Source organism: Martes martes, assembly GCF_963455335.1.
Source record: "Martes martes genome assembly, chromosome: 1".
Lineage (NCBI taxonomy): Eukaryota > Metazoa > Chordata > Mammalia > Carnivora > Mustelidae > Martes > Martes martes.
In genome coordinates this window covers 76,990,028-77,006,587 of record NC_137888.1, presented here as the reverse complement: position 1 = coordinate 77,006,587, position 16,560 = coordinate 76,990,028, and the positions used below count along the sequence as shown (strand labels likewise).

At 36.7% G+C, this 16,560-nt stretch overlaps 1 protein-coding gene across 3 annotated transcripts in view; it reads right to left on the bottom strand.

The window, feature by feature from the left end:
* MBNL1 (muscleblind like splicing regulator 1) overlaps window positions 1-16,560 on the bottom strand; it is a 175,314-nt gene that overhangs the window by 137,693 nt on the left and 21,061 nt on the right. Inside the window, exons 1-2 of one of the 3 annotated variants that reach the window (XM_080798683.1) lie at window positions 5,174-5,624; window positions 3,968-4,965 (exon numbers count right to left, since the gene is read on the bottom strand). The exons of 1 other annotated variant lie outside the window; for it this stretch is intronic. In XM_080798683.1, coding sequence (XP_080654809.1) covers window positions 3,968-4,141 — 174 coding nt within the window. In that variant the 5' untranslated portion in view covers window positions 4,142-4,965; window positions 5,174-5,624. Of the gene's footprint in view, window positions 1-3,967; window positions 5,145-5,173; window positions 5,625-16,560 lie in introns of those variants that run through there. One more of the 3 variants, XM_080798680.1, reaches the window with a different exon arrangement.

Below are 16,560 nucleotides of genomic sequence, written 5' to 3'. Positions count from 1 at the left end.
CTCTCTCTCTCAAATAAATAAATAAATAAATACCTTTGGGACCACTTTATAATGTCCAGTTATGTTACCTTGTTCCTGTGTGACAAACTAGAACTTTGATTTTCCCTTACTGGCTTTGTTTTCTACTTGCTCATTTATCTGGATGCTTACATATTGGTGTGTCTTCTAATAGCTGAATCCATGCATTCTGCTAGGTCTTCAGAAGCACCTTAAATGTGTTCACTTAGGGCCCTTGAGGCCCTGCCACTTTGCAGTGGAATGTGATCTCTGATGTCTCTATGACAAATCCGATTGGCTGGGCTAGAAATGTACACAAACGTGTAGAATAGTGAATGAACCTTAATTATCTAAAACAAAACTGCCTAACTTGATAAAAAAACAAGTAAAGTTCTCAAAGGTAAAAGAATTTTGCTAGATTTTTGGAAAATAGATAGTAAATATGAAGGTTATATATATCGCCCTTCCTCCTTCACCTGAAAAATGAATGAATATCTGGAAAAGAAAAATTCAGTAAGCAGTAGTCTTTTTGTATTGATCACAGGGTGAAAGCATACTTTTTTGATAGCATAAATAACTTGACATCACAATAAAATACATTCCGGGCTTTCTTTAAACAACCACCTAAATTTTAGTTGAGTGATTATTACTGAAGAAAATAGGTAACTTGCCAATTAACTGTTATTTAAGTCATTTCTAAATATAGTATTTTAAGGCAGCTTTCAGTGTTGACATTTTTCTTCAGTTTTTTTTTTTTCCTCTTTGGTATCCCTTTCACAAGCTGTAAGAAAAATCCTTTCCAGCCTAAAATAATCTACCTTTTCAAATGTTCACCGTTTCTGAAGTAACGAAAACACTCGAATCTATAGTGTATAAGCGATCTCATTCTCAATTTGAATATATTCTTAAGATTGCTGTCAATGGAGACTACAAGTACAAAAGCAAAATTAAGTGAAACAATAAAGTGTATAAAATAGTGTTTAATTTATAAACTAACACACAATATTACAGCTTTTGCTCTCTCTTCCTGTTATCATTCTACTTCCAACATGCTTAATATAAACACATATTCCTAATTATCGTGTACTCTCATTTCACTTAGCAACACATCTACTACGATACAGAATTCTGTGTTTTCACACAGTACATTTAATCTAAGTTAGTTATTTAAACTTGGAAATCACCGATATGCAACTAAAATACTATCAGCTAAATTTCCTTCCTGTTACCTTCAGCAATATGCCAATTGATTTCTTCTACGTAAATACTGTCTTCAACTGTTCGACTTCAGTTTTTAATGAAACAAATCCTCTTCTTCTAAGTAGAAGTCTGCTACGAACGTAAGTCACCTGGGAGCCTGGCCAAAGTCTGCAACAGCACAGCTGAAGGCTACAGCCATTTCACAGGGTCCTCTCACAGAGTATTTGGTTTGCTTTCCTAACTTGCTAAAAATAGTAGATTACACAGGCTACCTCCATCTCATGGCTCAAGAACTCACTAAAGGCTGGACTATGGATTGTAGGAAAACATACAACACAATTAAAGAAGTCAGGATATTACAAGCTTTCTAGATTCCTTCCGTTTACTCTCTGAAACAATACAAATGATCTAGTGGTTATTGGCATGGAAACCTCATAATGCTCCCAAATTTCAGAACTTCAAGCATGAGTCACAGAGTTACCTTTAACTGTTAAAGTACGTTTTTGATCTATTTTAGCCACAAAGTGTTAGTTATAAATACATATCTAAGAAAGGTGGCTTTTGAAACATGAATGCTTAATTACATATTCCAAATCAGTTAAATGAATTCTTAATTTGGTTATTTCACTAACATTTTAGGAGCTATTGTTCTGGGTATGAACCTCCACCACAAATAAATTTTATGTTTGTTTTTCTCCTTATTCAAATCAAAATATTTTACCAAGTTTTAGACAAGATAAATTAAATTTCAGTTTCTTTTAGAAAGACAAAGAACGAGGACAAAGTCTGCATTGATTAGCTGCTATAATGAGTTCATTTCATAAGTAAATTTAAATCTTGAAATTACTCGTTATTTTAAAAAGTCCTTGATGTGGCAGTTCAATCTTGTTAACCACACAGCATGTCATTAAGCAATGCTGCTGTTTTACTCAAAGGGAGACTGTTCTGTGTCCACAAGTGAGCAGCCACTAAAAAAATATTTTGAGATGGAAAAATAGCAACTGAATTTTAACGTTTCACAATCTTTCCAAATGCTGTGGAGGCAGGTCTTCTGTGAAACCACTCAATGTCACAGCCAAGTTTAATGTCCTTCATTTGGTAGCTACGAGTGCACCATCAACTGTCTATAGGATTAAAAATTGGATTTACTAGTAATTGGGTCAAAACAGGGTTACTTATGGACACAGCTGGTTACCGACAAGTGTAATTAGCCATTTGCCCCTCATTTTATGAGTCCTCATCTCTAATTACACCTAAATATTCAGTCAGCAGGAACTCAGGAATATATATTCACAAAGGTACAACCACTGTGCCCTTCATCGATGCCTTTCACAGGAAAGTAAGAAAAAGGCCCGATGGTAATTCATAACTTTTGGCTTATTGATCTTTCTGACTATGACATGAAGAAATAATCTAATACTATTAGATACCTTTGTTGTTGTGAACACCTCCCTTGACATACTACTCTGAAGATAATATCCTTGAGTCTTTGGCGAAAACTTTGGCAAAGTAGGAGCCCAAGCTAAGCCAAGAAGCAATTAACTGAAATAGTCAACTCACACGTTAACTCATAACACATCAGCGTGAGTTATGAGTTAATGTATGAGTAGACTACTTCAGTTAATTCACCCCATGTTATTAAAGAAAGCATTTTTATTATAATAGCACTTTTTTTTTTTTGCAAAAGACAAGATGGATCTATAAAACTTTTACTTCTCTATAGATGTAGAAACAATAGTGACTCCCCCCCCAGCCGCCATCCACAGATTCAAAGAGTGAATTCTACTGGCACATTAGTTTTTAAAGGCAATTCAATTAAACCAATAAGTGAAAGTACCCAGGAATCTTCACATTTCTAGTCTTGACCTTGCATGTCAGAATAAAGACACATACGCTATCTTATTAAAAGACACATTTTCAAACTTGATACCTGAAATACGAACCAATGACATTTCTGAATGTCAAGATACATTAAAGCAGATCTTGTATTCAGTATTATGTTGCCCAACAAAAGCTAACTTTTAACACTTCTGGCTGAGACTGTTACAAATTTCAAAATAATCAGGATCCAACAAAGTAAACTAAGTTATTTCACATTAGAAGTTTAGGAGCTAAAAAAAAAAAAAAATCCAAGTACTCATATTTAAAAGTTTCTATTATGAAACAACATTCAACAAAGTTTATGCCTCAGATAGAGTACTGGAGCAGCAGGAGAACCTTACTTCTCTATTTTCCACAAAATACACTGCTTCTGGCCTTAAAAGAATATGCTTATACAATACAAAGGAAACCCACGATATCATAGTGTTAATATAAAAACTCTAGCCAAGTTTAGCTGCCTAGAAATCTGTTCTTTTATAAGCAATGGTGCAGCACCTTAACAAACAAGGGAAAACATATCATCTTCATTCAGCTATTGCCATGGCCTTGAATAATCAGCATATGCTAACACACTTATCTATATTTACTATTCCTATAGACATTGACATTGCTATAACTAAGTAAAAAGTATGCTGATACCCTGTTTTAGAAAAAAAAAAATATTGCATTAAAGGACTGATAAAGTTACTCTTAACAAACAAAGTTTGACCAGACATGGCTCTATTGCTTCTCAGTAAAAGTCCCCCTCCCCCAAAAACATCAGTAAGAACACACCGTATAACTAAACTATTAACAAAGCAATCCATAATTCCAAACTCAAGGGACTATATGTCCATATCCCCTTTATTCAATTATTGCGTATCCTTAAAATAATATAATAGTTACTCACTTTCAATGAATCAAAGCAGGCGATTACTCGTCCATTTTCAACTTGGCAGCTTTTCGAAGGATGTGCAAATTTACATTCCGTGTCTGGCCGTGAGCAAGTCCCCCTTTGGAACTCTCTACATACTTCCAGTGTTAGCCATTTTGTGTCCCGAATTGGTGTGACACTAACAGCCATGTTTAGATTTTACAGGTAGTTAAATTTTTCAGTGAAACCAACAAACCCAACCCCTCCACAAAAAAAAAAAAAAACAGCAACAACAACCCCCCCCCAAAAAAGCTGAACTGATAAAACTGTAAAATGATGATGAAAATGTCCCCTCCAAAATACTTTTTTCCCCACTCCCTGCTTTAAAAGTACATGGAAAATTTTGTTGTCAATATCAAGGAAAAGATCTCCCACTAGAAATTCACAGCATGAAACTGTTAATTCAAAGAGGTTTTGGTTTTTAAAGAAATACTAGACTCGTAAGTAGATGAATGTTTAAAAGTAGGGCCTCGAATCAGCCTTGTGCTCTCAGTAACCCCTTCCCAGTGCCAATTTGGAGCCCAAAATGCAAGCATGAAAACGTGGCAGACCCTCTGACACCGAATTTCCAAGCTGCTTTCAGCAAAGTTGTCTGAAAGGGAATCTCCTCACAGCTGAATTTGCAATGGAGTTTGGTGGTGCAATCGGTATTGATTAGTTTGGCATAGACAGATGAAGCAGTTTAGAGCAAATCGAGAAAATGATTTTTTTTTTTCCTCCTTGATTTCCTGGCAGAAGAGATCTTACTTTTTCAGCAAACTTTTCTTTTAAAACTAAAGCAGCCTAGGGCAATGCCAGATACTTAGAGCTTTTGTCTTGATTATAAGTAGAAATGGGGGTGTCTGGGCTAGAGGTGGAGGGTGGATGTGCTGTCGTCACAGTCTAGCTGGCAGCAAGCAAGGCAAAAGCAGAGACTGCTCTAGAAGCGGGTCCAAGCAGCAGAGACGTCAGGAAAGGCACTTCTTAGTACCAACCTGTAGAAAAAAGAGATAGGTTAAGATTTACTAAGTAGCACTTCACTGATGTCCTACAGTATCACAACCTTGCCATGTGCTACCAGACTAAGTAATATTCAAGTCAGCTTTTCTCTCTGTGTCTGTCTCTTGCTCATTCTGTCTCTCTCTCTCTCTCTCTCTCACACACACACACACACACACACACACACACACACACAATACTTACAGTGAAGCATATTGCAGCCAGCCATCGTAGATTTATTAAAAAAAGGGGCCGTTTCCCCTTGTGAAGCAATGCATGATAGAGAGATAACCAATCACAGATAGTGTTGCAGCAATATTCTGGGCAGAAAGCCAATAGTGTGGGTTGTCTTATGAAAGGTCGCGCCTGTCAGACGTTCATTACTATGCTATAAGCACAGAAAATGTCCATCAGATGTGACTTATTCCACTGCAAGAGGACGAGCATGTGGGTTTTGAATTTACCCAACATGCAGTTAGTGGACTAAACCATGTTAGTTTCAAAACAGCTTCTAAGACAAGTCCATGCACTTGAAGATCATTACCAGTGAATAAAGGCAAGGTTTAAAAATTGCAGCTGACTTCCAAGCTGCTTTTCCCTCCGGCTCTGCGCAGGGACAGGCACTGAACAGCCTGCTCCCGCTGTCCTGACACGTGAATAAAAAAGGAAAGGGGTGTTTACAAATGGTACATTCTCCTGACCTATCCAATTCACTTCCTTCTAAAGCCCAAGTCCTGCCCCTCCACTGAAAGCAGCTCTCATACTGTAAAACTATTCCATTCAGCCGGCAGACACTTTGTCAATATATCACAGGCAGGCGAGATGCGAACAAAAGCATCCTTTATTTGAACATTTTTTAAGCAGAAGCTGAGGTCATGTGGGGAAAATAAGGAGTGCAGTGTTGTCAGTGTGTCTGGCAAATCTGAAGTCAACCTCAAGGGGGAAAGTGATTCCATCGCAGAAACATTAAATATTAAGTGAGCAATCTGATTTGGGCAACATGATGCACTTCGGAGGTACGAACGAAGCCAGAGGTTGGGGGCTGGGGGCTCCCCTGTCGCCCAGTGATCTACTACGAGGCTGCTCCTAACAGCAGGGCGTTTTTGCCTCTCACAACTTACTTTCTCTTTCAACCGGGATGAAAAAACTTTCAGAAAATGCTTAGTACTTACAGAAACAAAAGTGCATAGGTTTTTTTTTTTCTTTTGAATGTTACCAACAAAGGAAACAAGGCTTTAATAACTCCAAAAATTTCCCACTCCACAGAGGCACTGGCACAATATAATAATGTTTGATCACACTTCTTCTAAGGCCAAATACAGTCAATTAGCATATGGTACATGTGGAACCATGATTTGGAAACTGGAATACAGGATATGAATGTATAAACATAGAACCTGAATAGATCTACCTATGGATATCTAGCAGAATTCTGAAAAAAATTCTTTTAGGATTAATAGTGTCATTCTTTTTTTTTTTTTTTTAAGATTTTATTTATTTGTTTGAGAGGGAGAGAGCACTAGAGAGAGCAAGCATGAGTGGGAGGCAGAGGGAGAGGGAAAAGCAGAGTCCCCACTGAGCCGGGAGCCCAAAGCAGGGCTCAATCCCAGAACCCTGGGATCGTGACCTGAGCAGAAGGGCAGATGCTTTAACCAACTGAGCCACCTAGGTGCCCCAATACTGTCATTCTTAATACTAATTTAAAAAAAAAAAAAAAAAACTAGCAGAAACCAGGTTTAAGGAACACTGTAGTAAGACTACAACTTTAAAAAAAAAAAAAAGGCTAAAAAGAACCAACTCAAGAAATATTTTTGTTTTCAAAAAACTTTCTGGTCCTACCTCCTGATTATATAAAAACAAAGTCAGGTTGGTCATAAACTCTAAGATTCGTCCACCCTCCTGACTCTGCTCTACACTCAGGATTTCTCAACTACTCCAGGCCTTCAGCATGTACCCAGCTGTGGCCAATAACCTCTTCTGTCCTTCTCACTGGAATCTTCAAGTGCTTCACCTGCAACCATTCACCTACTTTGGAAGCCAGCTAAGATGTCACTTCCTCCAAGAAACTCCCAAGATGTCACTTTCTCCATCTCCATCCACCCATTTATTGGCACGGTCTTTTCTGAATTATCTTTGCATCCCCATATGGTGTGTTACTCCCTTCTATGTATGACCCACTAAATAATATGTCAGAAACAACGTCATTCGTCTCAGAACCCCAGTGCCCCGCATGGTGATGGAAAATATATGAAGCTCCATAACTTTGATAAATTAAATGATTGATTACTACATCCGGACTGGAATTATCTTTAGGGCACAGAAATACATAAACACACATATGAACACACCCTATAAACACATGTATAACACAACACATGAACACAAGCACACACACACACACACACCCCCATCACGGCCTCTATCAATTACTCTATTCCCAGGTCACATGGGCCCTCCCACTGCCTGGGAATCCTCCCCCAGCCCTGGACAGCTCCCTCAGACATTTCCACACAGCAGCTTTTCTAAAGCTTCAACACTTTCAAGCCCTTCCTTCTCCATATTTCTCTCCCTAGCAGCAGATGATGGTCTTACACGTCACAAATATTTCATAGCGAAAAGAGCAGTCCTCAGACATGAACCCTCTCACCTTCCCACCACCCATCTTTAAACTCTCTTTCTGTATGTTTCATTTTACTCTTCCAGTTTTGCCTTCCCTTGCACACTGTAAGCGTCTGCCTTGACTCCCTCCTCCTCAAAACATCCATTCCCTTTACATTCCCTCTATCCGTGAATACCCTGCCTTGCCCACATGCTGTCTCTTAGTCCTCAACATACCGAGGTAGCTCTGAACTCGAGGAGGTGGCGTGGCAGGAGAAAGGGGACCCTGCTACGCGTCCTTCCTCTCCCTAATGCTCTTCATCGGTTGTTCCCAGACCCATGTCTAAAGAGTCATCTCCACGTGCCGTTTTTCCGCTTCTTCAGTTTTGAATCTGTATCAGTGTGACCTCCACACTCACTACTTTCTGTTCAGCAATGGCCGTCAAGGCTCCAGTTCGAGCCAAATCCAAAGACTACCTGAGTCCTTGTCTTTACTTGACCTCTAACAGCAGTTACAGTTCCCTCTTTCCTGAACCTTTCCTGTCTTAAACTGACACATTCTAACCTTTTGATTTCTCCCACTGCTGCCCCTGTAGTACCCTCCCTCAGAGAGAGGAGCTGCCAGGAGCTGGGAAGGTTCTTGGCGTATGCCATGCTGGTGTAGCTCCCAGGACTGGTTAGGTGCTAACCCTTTTTTGGTGTGACACACTTCCTCATCCCTTCGGCTTGGTAAATCCCTTCTTGTTTAAGTTGCTATTCAAATATCACCTTCTCTGGACGGCTGCACCAACTATGCTAAACACTATCCATCTCAGAACAGCCTCGGTACGTTATAGCTCTTGGAACTTTGGCCCCCAAGGTTATAAATTCCACGACAACAGGGTCTACCACCACTTTTTTTTATCCCAGTTCCTGGAACATAACAGATGCTTTTAAAATGTTTGATAAATGAATACATTTTATTCAAACTCACAGGAATAATCATGTATATAAGGATGCATCCCCAACAGCGAGGAAATAGTTCATCACCAGGCCCCACAGCATAAGAAAGGATAATGGTACCACTAGAAATATCTTCATTGGTCAGTGGTTATGTCTAAATACAACCACAAAATCCATTTCCAGAGTTATTTTTCCTTTTTTTTTTTTTTTTTTTTGCCATGTTCCAGGCTTAATCTGACTCAGGCACAAAATATACTTTAATTAGTAAAATGCTTGCAAATGGGTATTTTGGACATTTTTATTTTTCTGTAGCAGAGATATTCTACTCACTTCAAAAAGAGTTCCTGAAAAAAATTATAGATAGACATGTATTTGTAAGTTCAGGACTGTTCAATTGTCAAATGTATAGGCAAAGATAATAAGCAAAATGTTTCCTATTATCTAGGCATAGAGACTGAGCAGTCAAAATGGACACCAACCTTTATGCTCTGTTAGTGTAGCTGCACCAGGCAATGAGTGTTGCAGTCCTTGATATGGGGCACTGGGGTAAAGAACTGAGATTATATCTAAACTTCTGATATCAGATTATAGTACTATTTTATAATCCTCTTTACTCAAACAGAAGAACTTCAGGGAAGACTGGAAATCTTCATAATTGGAAAAGGATCAAAGATAAAGTAAATTAAGATTGTGTAGGATTTGGATCAATACTGAATTCTCAAAACATTATTTCGACTAGTAATGGATATTTATCCTAGAGATAGCGAAGGTGCTTAAAAGTGTGTGGGTAATGTCCACATGGTAAGAATTCTTACAAACCTATTTGTCCTAAAATTATGTGTTGTTTGTAAATATTACTGAAGAAAATATTTCTACTGTAAAGATATTTACTAAGAGGTAAATTGCTTCTGAAGGAAATGCTTTACCTATACTTCAACATATTATAATAAACTTCCCTGCACCAAAAAAAAAGAAAAAAATTGGACCATTTAATAGTTTTGCAGTAAGAATCAAACTTTTTTTTTTTTTAAGAATTTATTTATTTATTTGAGAGACAGAGATCACAAGTAAGCAGAGAGGCAGGCAGAGAGAGGGGGGAAGCAGGCTCCCTGCTGAGCAGAGAGACCGATGCGGGGCTCGATCCCAGGACCCCAGGATCATGACCTGAGCCGAAGGCAGAGGCTTAACCTGCTGAGCCACCCAGGTGCCCCAGAATCAAACTTCTTAAAACAGATATAACAACAAGCCCTCTTGTACCTATTGATCAAATTCCAAACACTAACCGAAGAGCTCCTCACATTACGTGACACGTTCTACAAATAAGCATGTTCTGCCGTAAGAAGCAAGATCCAGTTTCTCCTTGAGTGATATCAGAAATCACATACATTTCCTACTTGAAGATATGAAGAGGGAAATAGGCAAAGAAGTGAATGTAAAGCTGGAGGGTAGGAAGCTAAGAAAAGGATCAAGGATAAAGTAAAACAGTGTGGTATATTGCTAATAATGAGTCGCACAGTACATACTAGCAACAAAATGGACAGTGGATAGCTTAGTATAGCTACTTAAGGGCTGCCTACATACTGCAATAGAGGATAAATGGGTGCTTGCAAGGTAGGAGACTGAAATTCTGTTTTGGAGAAATGGATGGCTTCTATGAGCAAGGTTAAATGTCTTAGTCATATACGTGTGATCATCATTTCAGTTCTTTTGAACCATATATAGGGAGGTTCATACTACTGCCTCCCAGAGCAGTTAGCTGGGAATTTTGGGGACTTTTTTCATAAGCTTTTGATTTTGAAATAGCTAACTTATTAAGGAAGTTGACAGAGTAATTATTTGAGGTTTGGTTTTATTTTTTTTTGTTTTGTTTCACTTTGTTTTGTTTTTTATTTACTAAGATAGCTTCAACCTAACTGGAAAAGAAAGCCAATTTCACCATACAATGTTTGAAGTTGACAAAAAGAAGCCCCTTGCCCCAAACCATAACTTTTCCCCCAGACTCACTAATGTCAACAAGTCCATAATTAGCAATGCATGACATTAGTGAATTAACTCACAATACAATTTTGCCCAGGGCTTGCCCCAAATATTAACAGAGATTTCAGTATGCAAACCAACTAAGCATTTCTGGAGGCTGTACAGCCATTTCTCTACTCACTAAGGTACTAAATAGAGTAACAAGACCGTTAGTTATTACATGGGGAAAACTGCAGTCTGAATGGGTTAATGCAGTCTTCAGCAGTATTCAACTCCATATAACAAAAAGCTGAGATCAGTGTTTCTCAGCAAGGGGTAAGCACACTACTGGTAGCACCCATAGCCATTTTAAGTGAGGCAGAAACAACATATTTTAATAGATGCTTCAGAATGCAAAAACTAGCTTATCAAGCCTGTGATCACATGGATAGCATTGCTTAGAAAGAAGCGAATATTTAATAAAAGTAATTTAGAGAGTAAAACTAATATACCAAAAAAAAAAAAAAGAAACCAAAACCACTAAGTAAATATATTGGCAAAAATCATGAAGGAGATATGCAAATAACTGAAGTTTTAGAAATACTGCTGAGAAAAAAAGATAACTTTTAACCACACATGCTGACTGTTAATGTGCCCGGCCACTCGGACACATTGCACTGTGTTAGAGTGACAAGCTGCTGCCAAGAAAAGGAAAGTTTACTAAACTCAAGTAAGTCATCTACAGTCTGTCAAAGTACTCCTTTACAATTCTGGAGGGCTCAAAATCCTAAACCACCAAGTGGTCCCTTACCAGAAGGATAATGAAGGGGCCATGATTAGAAGATACACTATTGCCAAAGATTAGAATTCCAAAAGCAACTGATTGAATAGCACTCAATAGAAAAATGATTATTGTCCCTCCAGTATTGATATTTAAGACCAAAGAAAACAGGAAGCCTCGATACAATGATTAAAAAGTGAATTTTGAATTGTCTCCTGTATCAGGCAAAATAAAAAAAAAAAATTAAAAGCCTTAAGATCGTTAGAAGATAAACATCATGATGGCAGGCTGTACTTCTGTATACTGGCTCACTAGCTTTGCACCTAATTTGGTCTTCATCTGGTCCCTACTGCAAAGTTATCTTCCTGGAAGCTTTTCCAGCCACTATCAAAGAGTATCCAACTTTCTGTTCCTCTCAACACCAGCACAGGCTTGCCAGACCTTTACCTTTCTTTTTTTTTCTTTGAGGCACTTGTTAGTATTTGGTGTAATATCATGTACCTATCTTACTATCTGCTTATCATCTACTTTTGCCATTAATATGTAAGTTCCATGACAGCAGGCAGCTAGCTCCCCAAGCCAGTTCTCCACTCAACAGCCGGAACCGAAAGTGCCTCGTCCAGAGAAAGCCAGCAGTCTGTTTGTGGGATGAGTAAATATTTCTTAGTATATCTGAATGCTAGTTTGTAAGCACTTTATATAAGGTACAAGGCCTGTTTGATACACTGGCTCTGTCACCTTTGTAACTGACTGAAACCAGCATCAAACTCCACTCACTGGAAAGAGAGCATGAGGCAATGAAGTCAACAAAGGACTGTATTTATGTATCTCCTCAATTATGAAGTTGATGGAAGATTTTCTTATCCACAGAATAATGTGAAATAGTTACATGTGGCTTTGCAAATTTAAAACACCTAAATAATCATCTGTGACTTCCTGACAGAATCAGTCTTCAGTTCTGGCAAAAGAAGGGAAAATTTGCATTTTTTTCTGAGGATATTCAAATAGGCAGCTTTTTAACATTTCCGGCTATTCTACAAGAAAGTATAATGACATAATACTATAATGCCACTTTATCATTCTTCAGGAAAAAAATTAAGCCTATTTATTGTTTTGTCTACTCTACATATTATACAAAGAAGTCATCTTGTTAACCTTACACAGTCATTTCTGAGCTGTCCATATCATTTAATATTTCAAAATAACAAATAGGAAATCAGAACACAAACTACAACAAAATTAATAATGCTGTTAGGTGCTCAAGAGCTAAAATGGTAGGAAAAAACAAATCTCACCATTCTGAACATTTTCAGGAACAACAATACACTGACCCAAATGGAATCTACCAGTGTGAAATTAGCATGACAAAACTGAGAATGCCAAAACATGATATTGTTATTCTCAGTGCAATGCCATAATTATAGACTTTGATTCTAAAGTTTACCCAAATGAGTTAATTTTATTTGGCATAGTAACTGGGGCCCAAAATCTTAGTTTTAAATTTTTTACATTTCTATCTTTTGAATAGTATCACCTACCTTCCTACAAGGTTGGCGGCACTTCAGCTTAAAACATGTTTAAATATGATCTTCATTGCATGAGAAATGGTAGCAAATTCATCTATGCTTCCCTAATATTGTTATTGCCCAACTCAAAAAGAACTATGAAGTTGGTCAGTGAGAAAACATGGCGCCCCGTCCATCAGTGAGATCTACTACATGCATACCTCTCTGTCCCACTGTCCCAACTTTCCTTCCAGGGCAGAAATCACTCTCACAACTGGTGGTCTTTAAGGTCCTCCCCACAATTAACCTGTGCCTGTTTTTCACTTGAGCAGACTCAACCAATTGAGCTAAATTATAAAGTCAACATGAGAAGAAATGACCATATATATATATATATACATACACACACACACACACACACACACATATGTACATATATATGAGACATATATGTATGTGTACATATATATGTATATATGTATGTATAAATATATATGTGTATACATATATACATAGAGAGACAGTGCATGTGAGTCAGAGTACACCAAAACTAAAGTATATCTATTAGAGCCAGATTTAATCATAGTTGTCACACTTCTCAGAATTTTTAAAATCCTAATGTGGCAATAACCCTCAATACTGTCAAGTATATCTAAGTACAAAACCTCCACTTCAACAGATGAATCTTGAATTTCCAGATAGGTCTGATTTAAAACCTAACACAGCGACCTCAATCTGGGAAATTTCACTGACCTATTTCTATTGAAGATAGCCCAAAATATGTGGGCAACTATTAATCATTATGAGAAATCTAAGTAAAATGTATGTTAATAGTTAAATAAAGAGATCTCTATTATTATAAAGAGATAGTCATTCTTCAGAATATAATGAATGAAACCAATTATAAATATAGTATGGTATTATATTAATGTATCCAATTTAAGGAATTAGTGGACTTCTCATGACACAACACAGTACATAAACAACTTCTTTCCATTTAATCAGCAAAAATCTCTATCATTTTACAATGACAGAGATCTCTTACTGCAAACTTTACAAATACTCAAAGAGTCAAAATACTTACTGCAAACTTTACAAATACTCAAGCTATAAATCATCCTATAAATATAAATCATCCTATAAATATTTCTACTGATATATTTAACCTTAAATTTTATCTTTTTAAATAAACTTATTTCTGATAACAATAAAATAATAGAATGTTTAACTTCAGCTTTTAAAAAATCACAAATTCACATACACTCACATATAAATAAGAATTCTATTTTCCCTAATTAATAGTGAATCAAGACCCCATTGCTTTTCCCTAATTTAAAGGAGGAAGGAAGATATGTAACGAAACAAGGACATGCACTGATAACTCCTATTTTCACTTGAGTGTAGCTTAAGTATCCTTTGAAGAACATTCCCTATAACTCACATACTTAACTAAGTCTGAGATGCGCGCAACAACAAATTATGCTCATATTATTGCAATTGCTATATAATAACCCAGAACTTCAAACTGAATTTTGCAGAAGCCTAGAATTTTAAAAGCCAGTCCACATAGGGAGGCATATTTAGTTCATGCCTATAGGTCTCAGTATTTCTTACAAGGCTTAACATAATTTTGTTTTTATTTGAATATAGTTGACAAACAATGTTACATTAGTTTCAAATATACAACACAGTGACTGGACAAGTTTATATATTATGCTACATTTACCAAAGTGGAGTTACCATCTATTACCATACAATCCTACTATAATATCACTGAAGATACTGTGCCTTTTATTCCCAAAAATTATTCATTCCTTAACTGGAAACTTGTATTTCTTACTCTTATTTCCCATTTTGCCTATCCTCTTACCCCCTCCGATCTGGCAACCATTAATTTGTTCTCTGTATTTATAGGTTTGATTCTGCTTTTTGTTGGCTTATTCATTTTATTTTTAGATTCCACATATTAGTGAAATCATATGGTGTCTTTCTCAGTCTGAATTACTTCACTTAGCATAATAATCTCCCCCTAGGTATGTCCATGTTGTTGCAAATAGCAAAGTCTAATCCTTTTTATGGTTGCATAACATTCCTGTGGGGTGTGTGTGTGTGTGTGTGTGTGTGTGTGTGTAAATATACCGAGTTTTTATAAAAAGAGAAACACACTGAAATCTGCAAGTCTGAAAACATAATATTAACTGGAAAGAGAATGTCTACATGATACCTGCTTTTTTAGCTACATGTACACTGTTTACCACACCTTTGTGTCCTTCTAAGTCCTTGAATTTCTAACATATCTAAGAACCGAAATCTCATTATAAATGCATCAAATGATGCAGACCTAGAATCTCTAAGTCACTGATACACAGGACCTTTTTGGCAGACATACATGAAAATGTCATGTCTTCGCAGAACTCACATTCAGAAAGAGATGTCAAATAAAATAAAAACCTATGAAGTGGTTCAATTAGGACTATGAGAATAAAGGCTTCTCATAGGAGAATTATAAGGCTCAGGAGCAAATTAAAATTTGAACCAAATACAGTTTATTTAAGTTTTAAGACTCTTTTCTCCCTCCAGACCTAGACTTCCACACTGCCAGTGACTACAATAATCTAAATCATTCCAAAGTCAATTGCCAATTTGCACTCTTAACTATGGTTCTGCTTTTTGGGTGTACTGTGAAGCAGGGTATAAATTATACGGCTATTCTCTGTATAGAGATAGAAACTACTAAATAATGGAAGAGATAGTAAAGTACAAATTAAAATGATGAACAAAAATCTCTAGCAAGTAATTTACATGAATTACATACATCAAGCCTACATCTTTTCTTTCTCCCTTTCATTGGTTTTAGACATTGCTAAATGAATGCTTTTCAATTATAATAAATTTAAATCACACAGAAGGGTTTTAATAAAGTCCAGCTGAACGCTCCCACCCCACTCCACTGCCAAATCAGACCCCCACCATCCCAAAAGTAACCTCTTATTAGTACAGTATATACAGTCCTTTATCTATGCTCATTCACATACATATAAACATATCTACATATACACACTCATAAGTTTATGTTACAGAAATTATGGAAACATACTAACAAGCATATTTTTCTGAGGCTTCCTTTCCAGGACATATGATGACCTTTCTTTGTCAATACACATAGGTCAATGTAAATACTTTTCAATAACTATGTATTATTCCACTCTTTGTCCATTTTTTTAAATAGCAGCCACCTAGGCTAATGCTAATTTCTCATAAGCAACACTGTAATGTATGTAAAAAACGATTCTTACATTGAGTGGTTTCAATAACAAACTTACAACATAATGTACATGTAAATAGTAACTACAAACAACGAGCTTCCTATAAGAAAATATTCACCAATCTGTGCTTCCACCAACAGTGAACACTGCTTTTCTATATTGCTAAATCTATTCCAGGCCTTTAAAAGATACAATCCCTATATCTAGACTGTAGATTTCAAAAACAACAACAACAAAAAGATTGTAAATTTCTATTGTGGGAATAGACCAAAGGTATGACGCGTCTTTTCTCCTACAAACAGAACTTAAAACCTTGTCTTTGCATTTCACAAAATATTTTCAACCGTTAGCCCTCAGATGGCAGCTAATCAATGAAAACATTTGTAAAATCAGTTTTTCAACTCCCATTATCTCAAAATAAACCATTTTACCGTAAAACAATCCTAATGTTCACATTTTGTAATAATTTGCTGAAGAACAAGAACTGGGAGTCTGAATGAATGTCTGGGTTGACAGAGTATCAAAACGGACAATATACAGCTT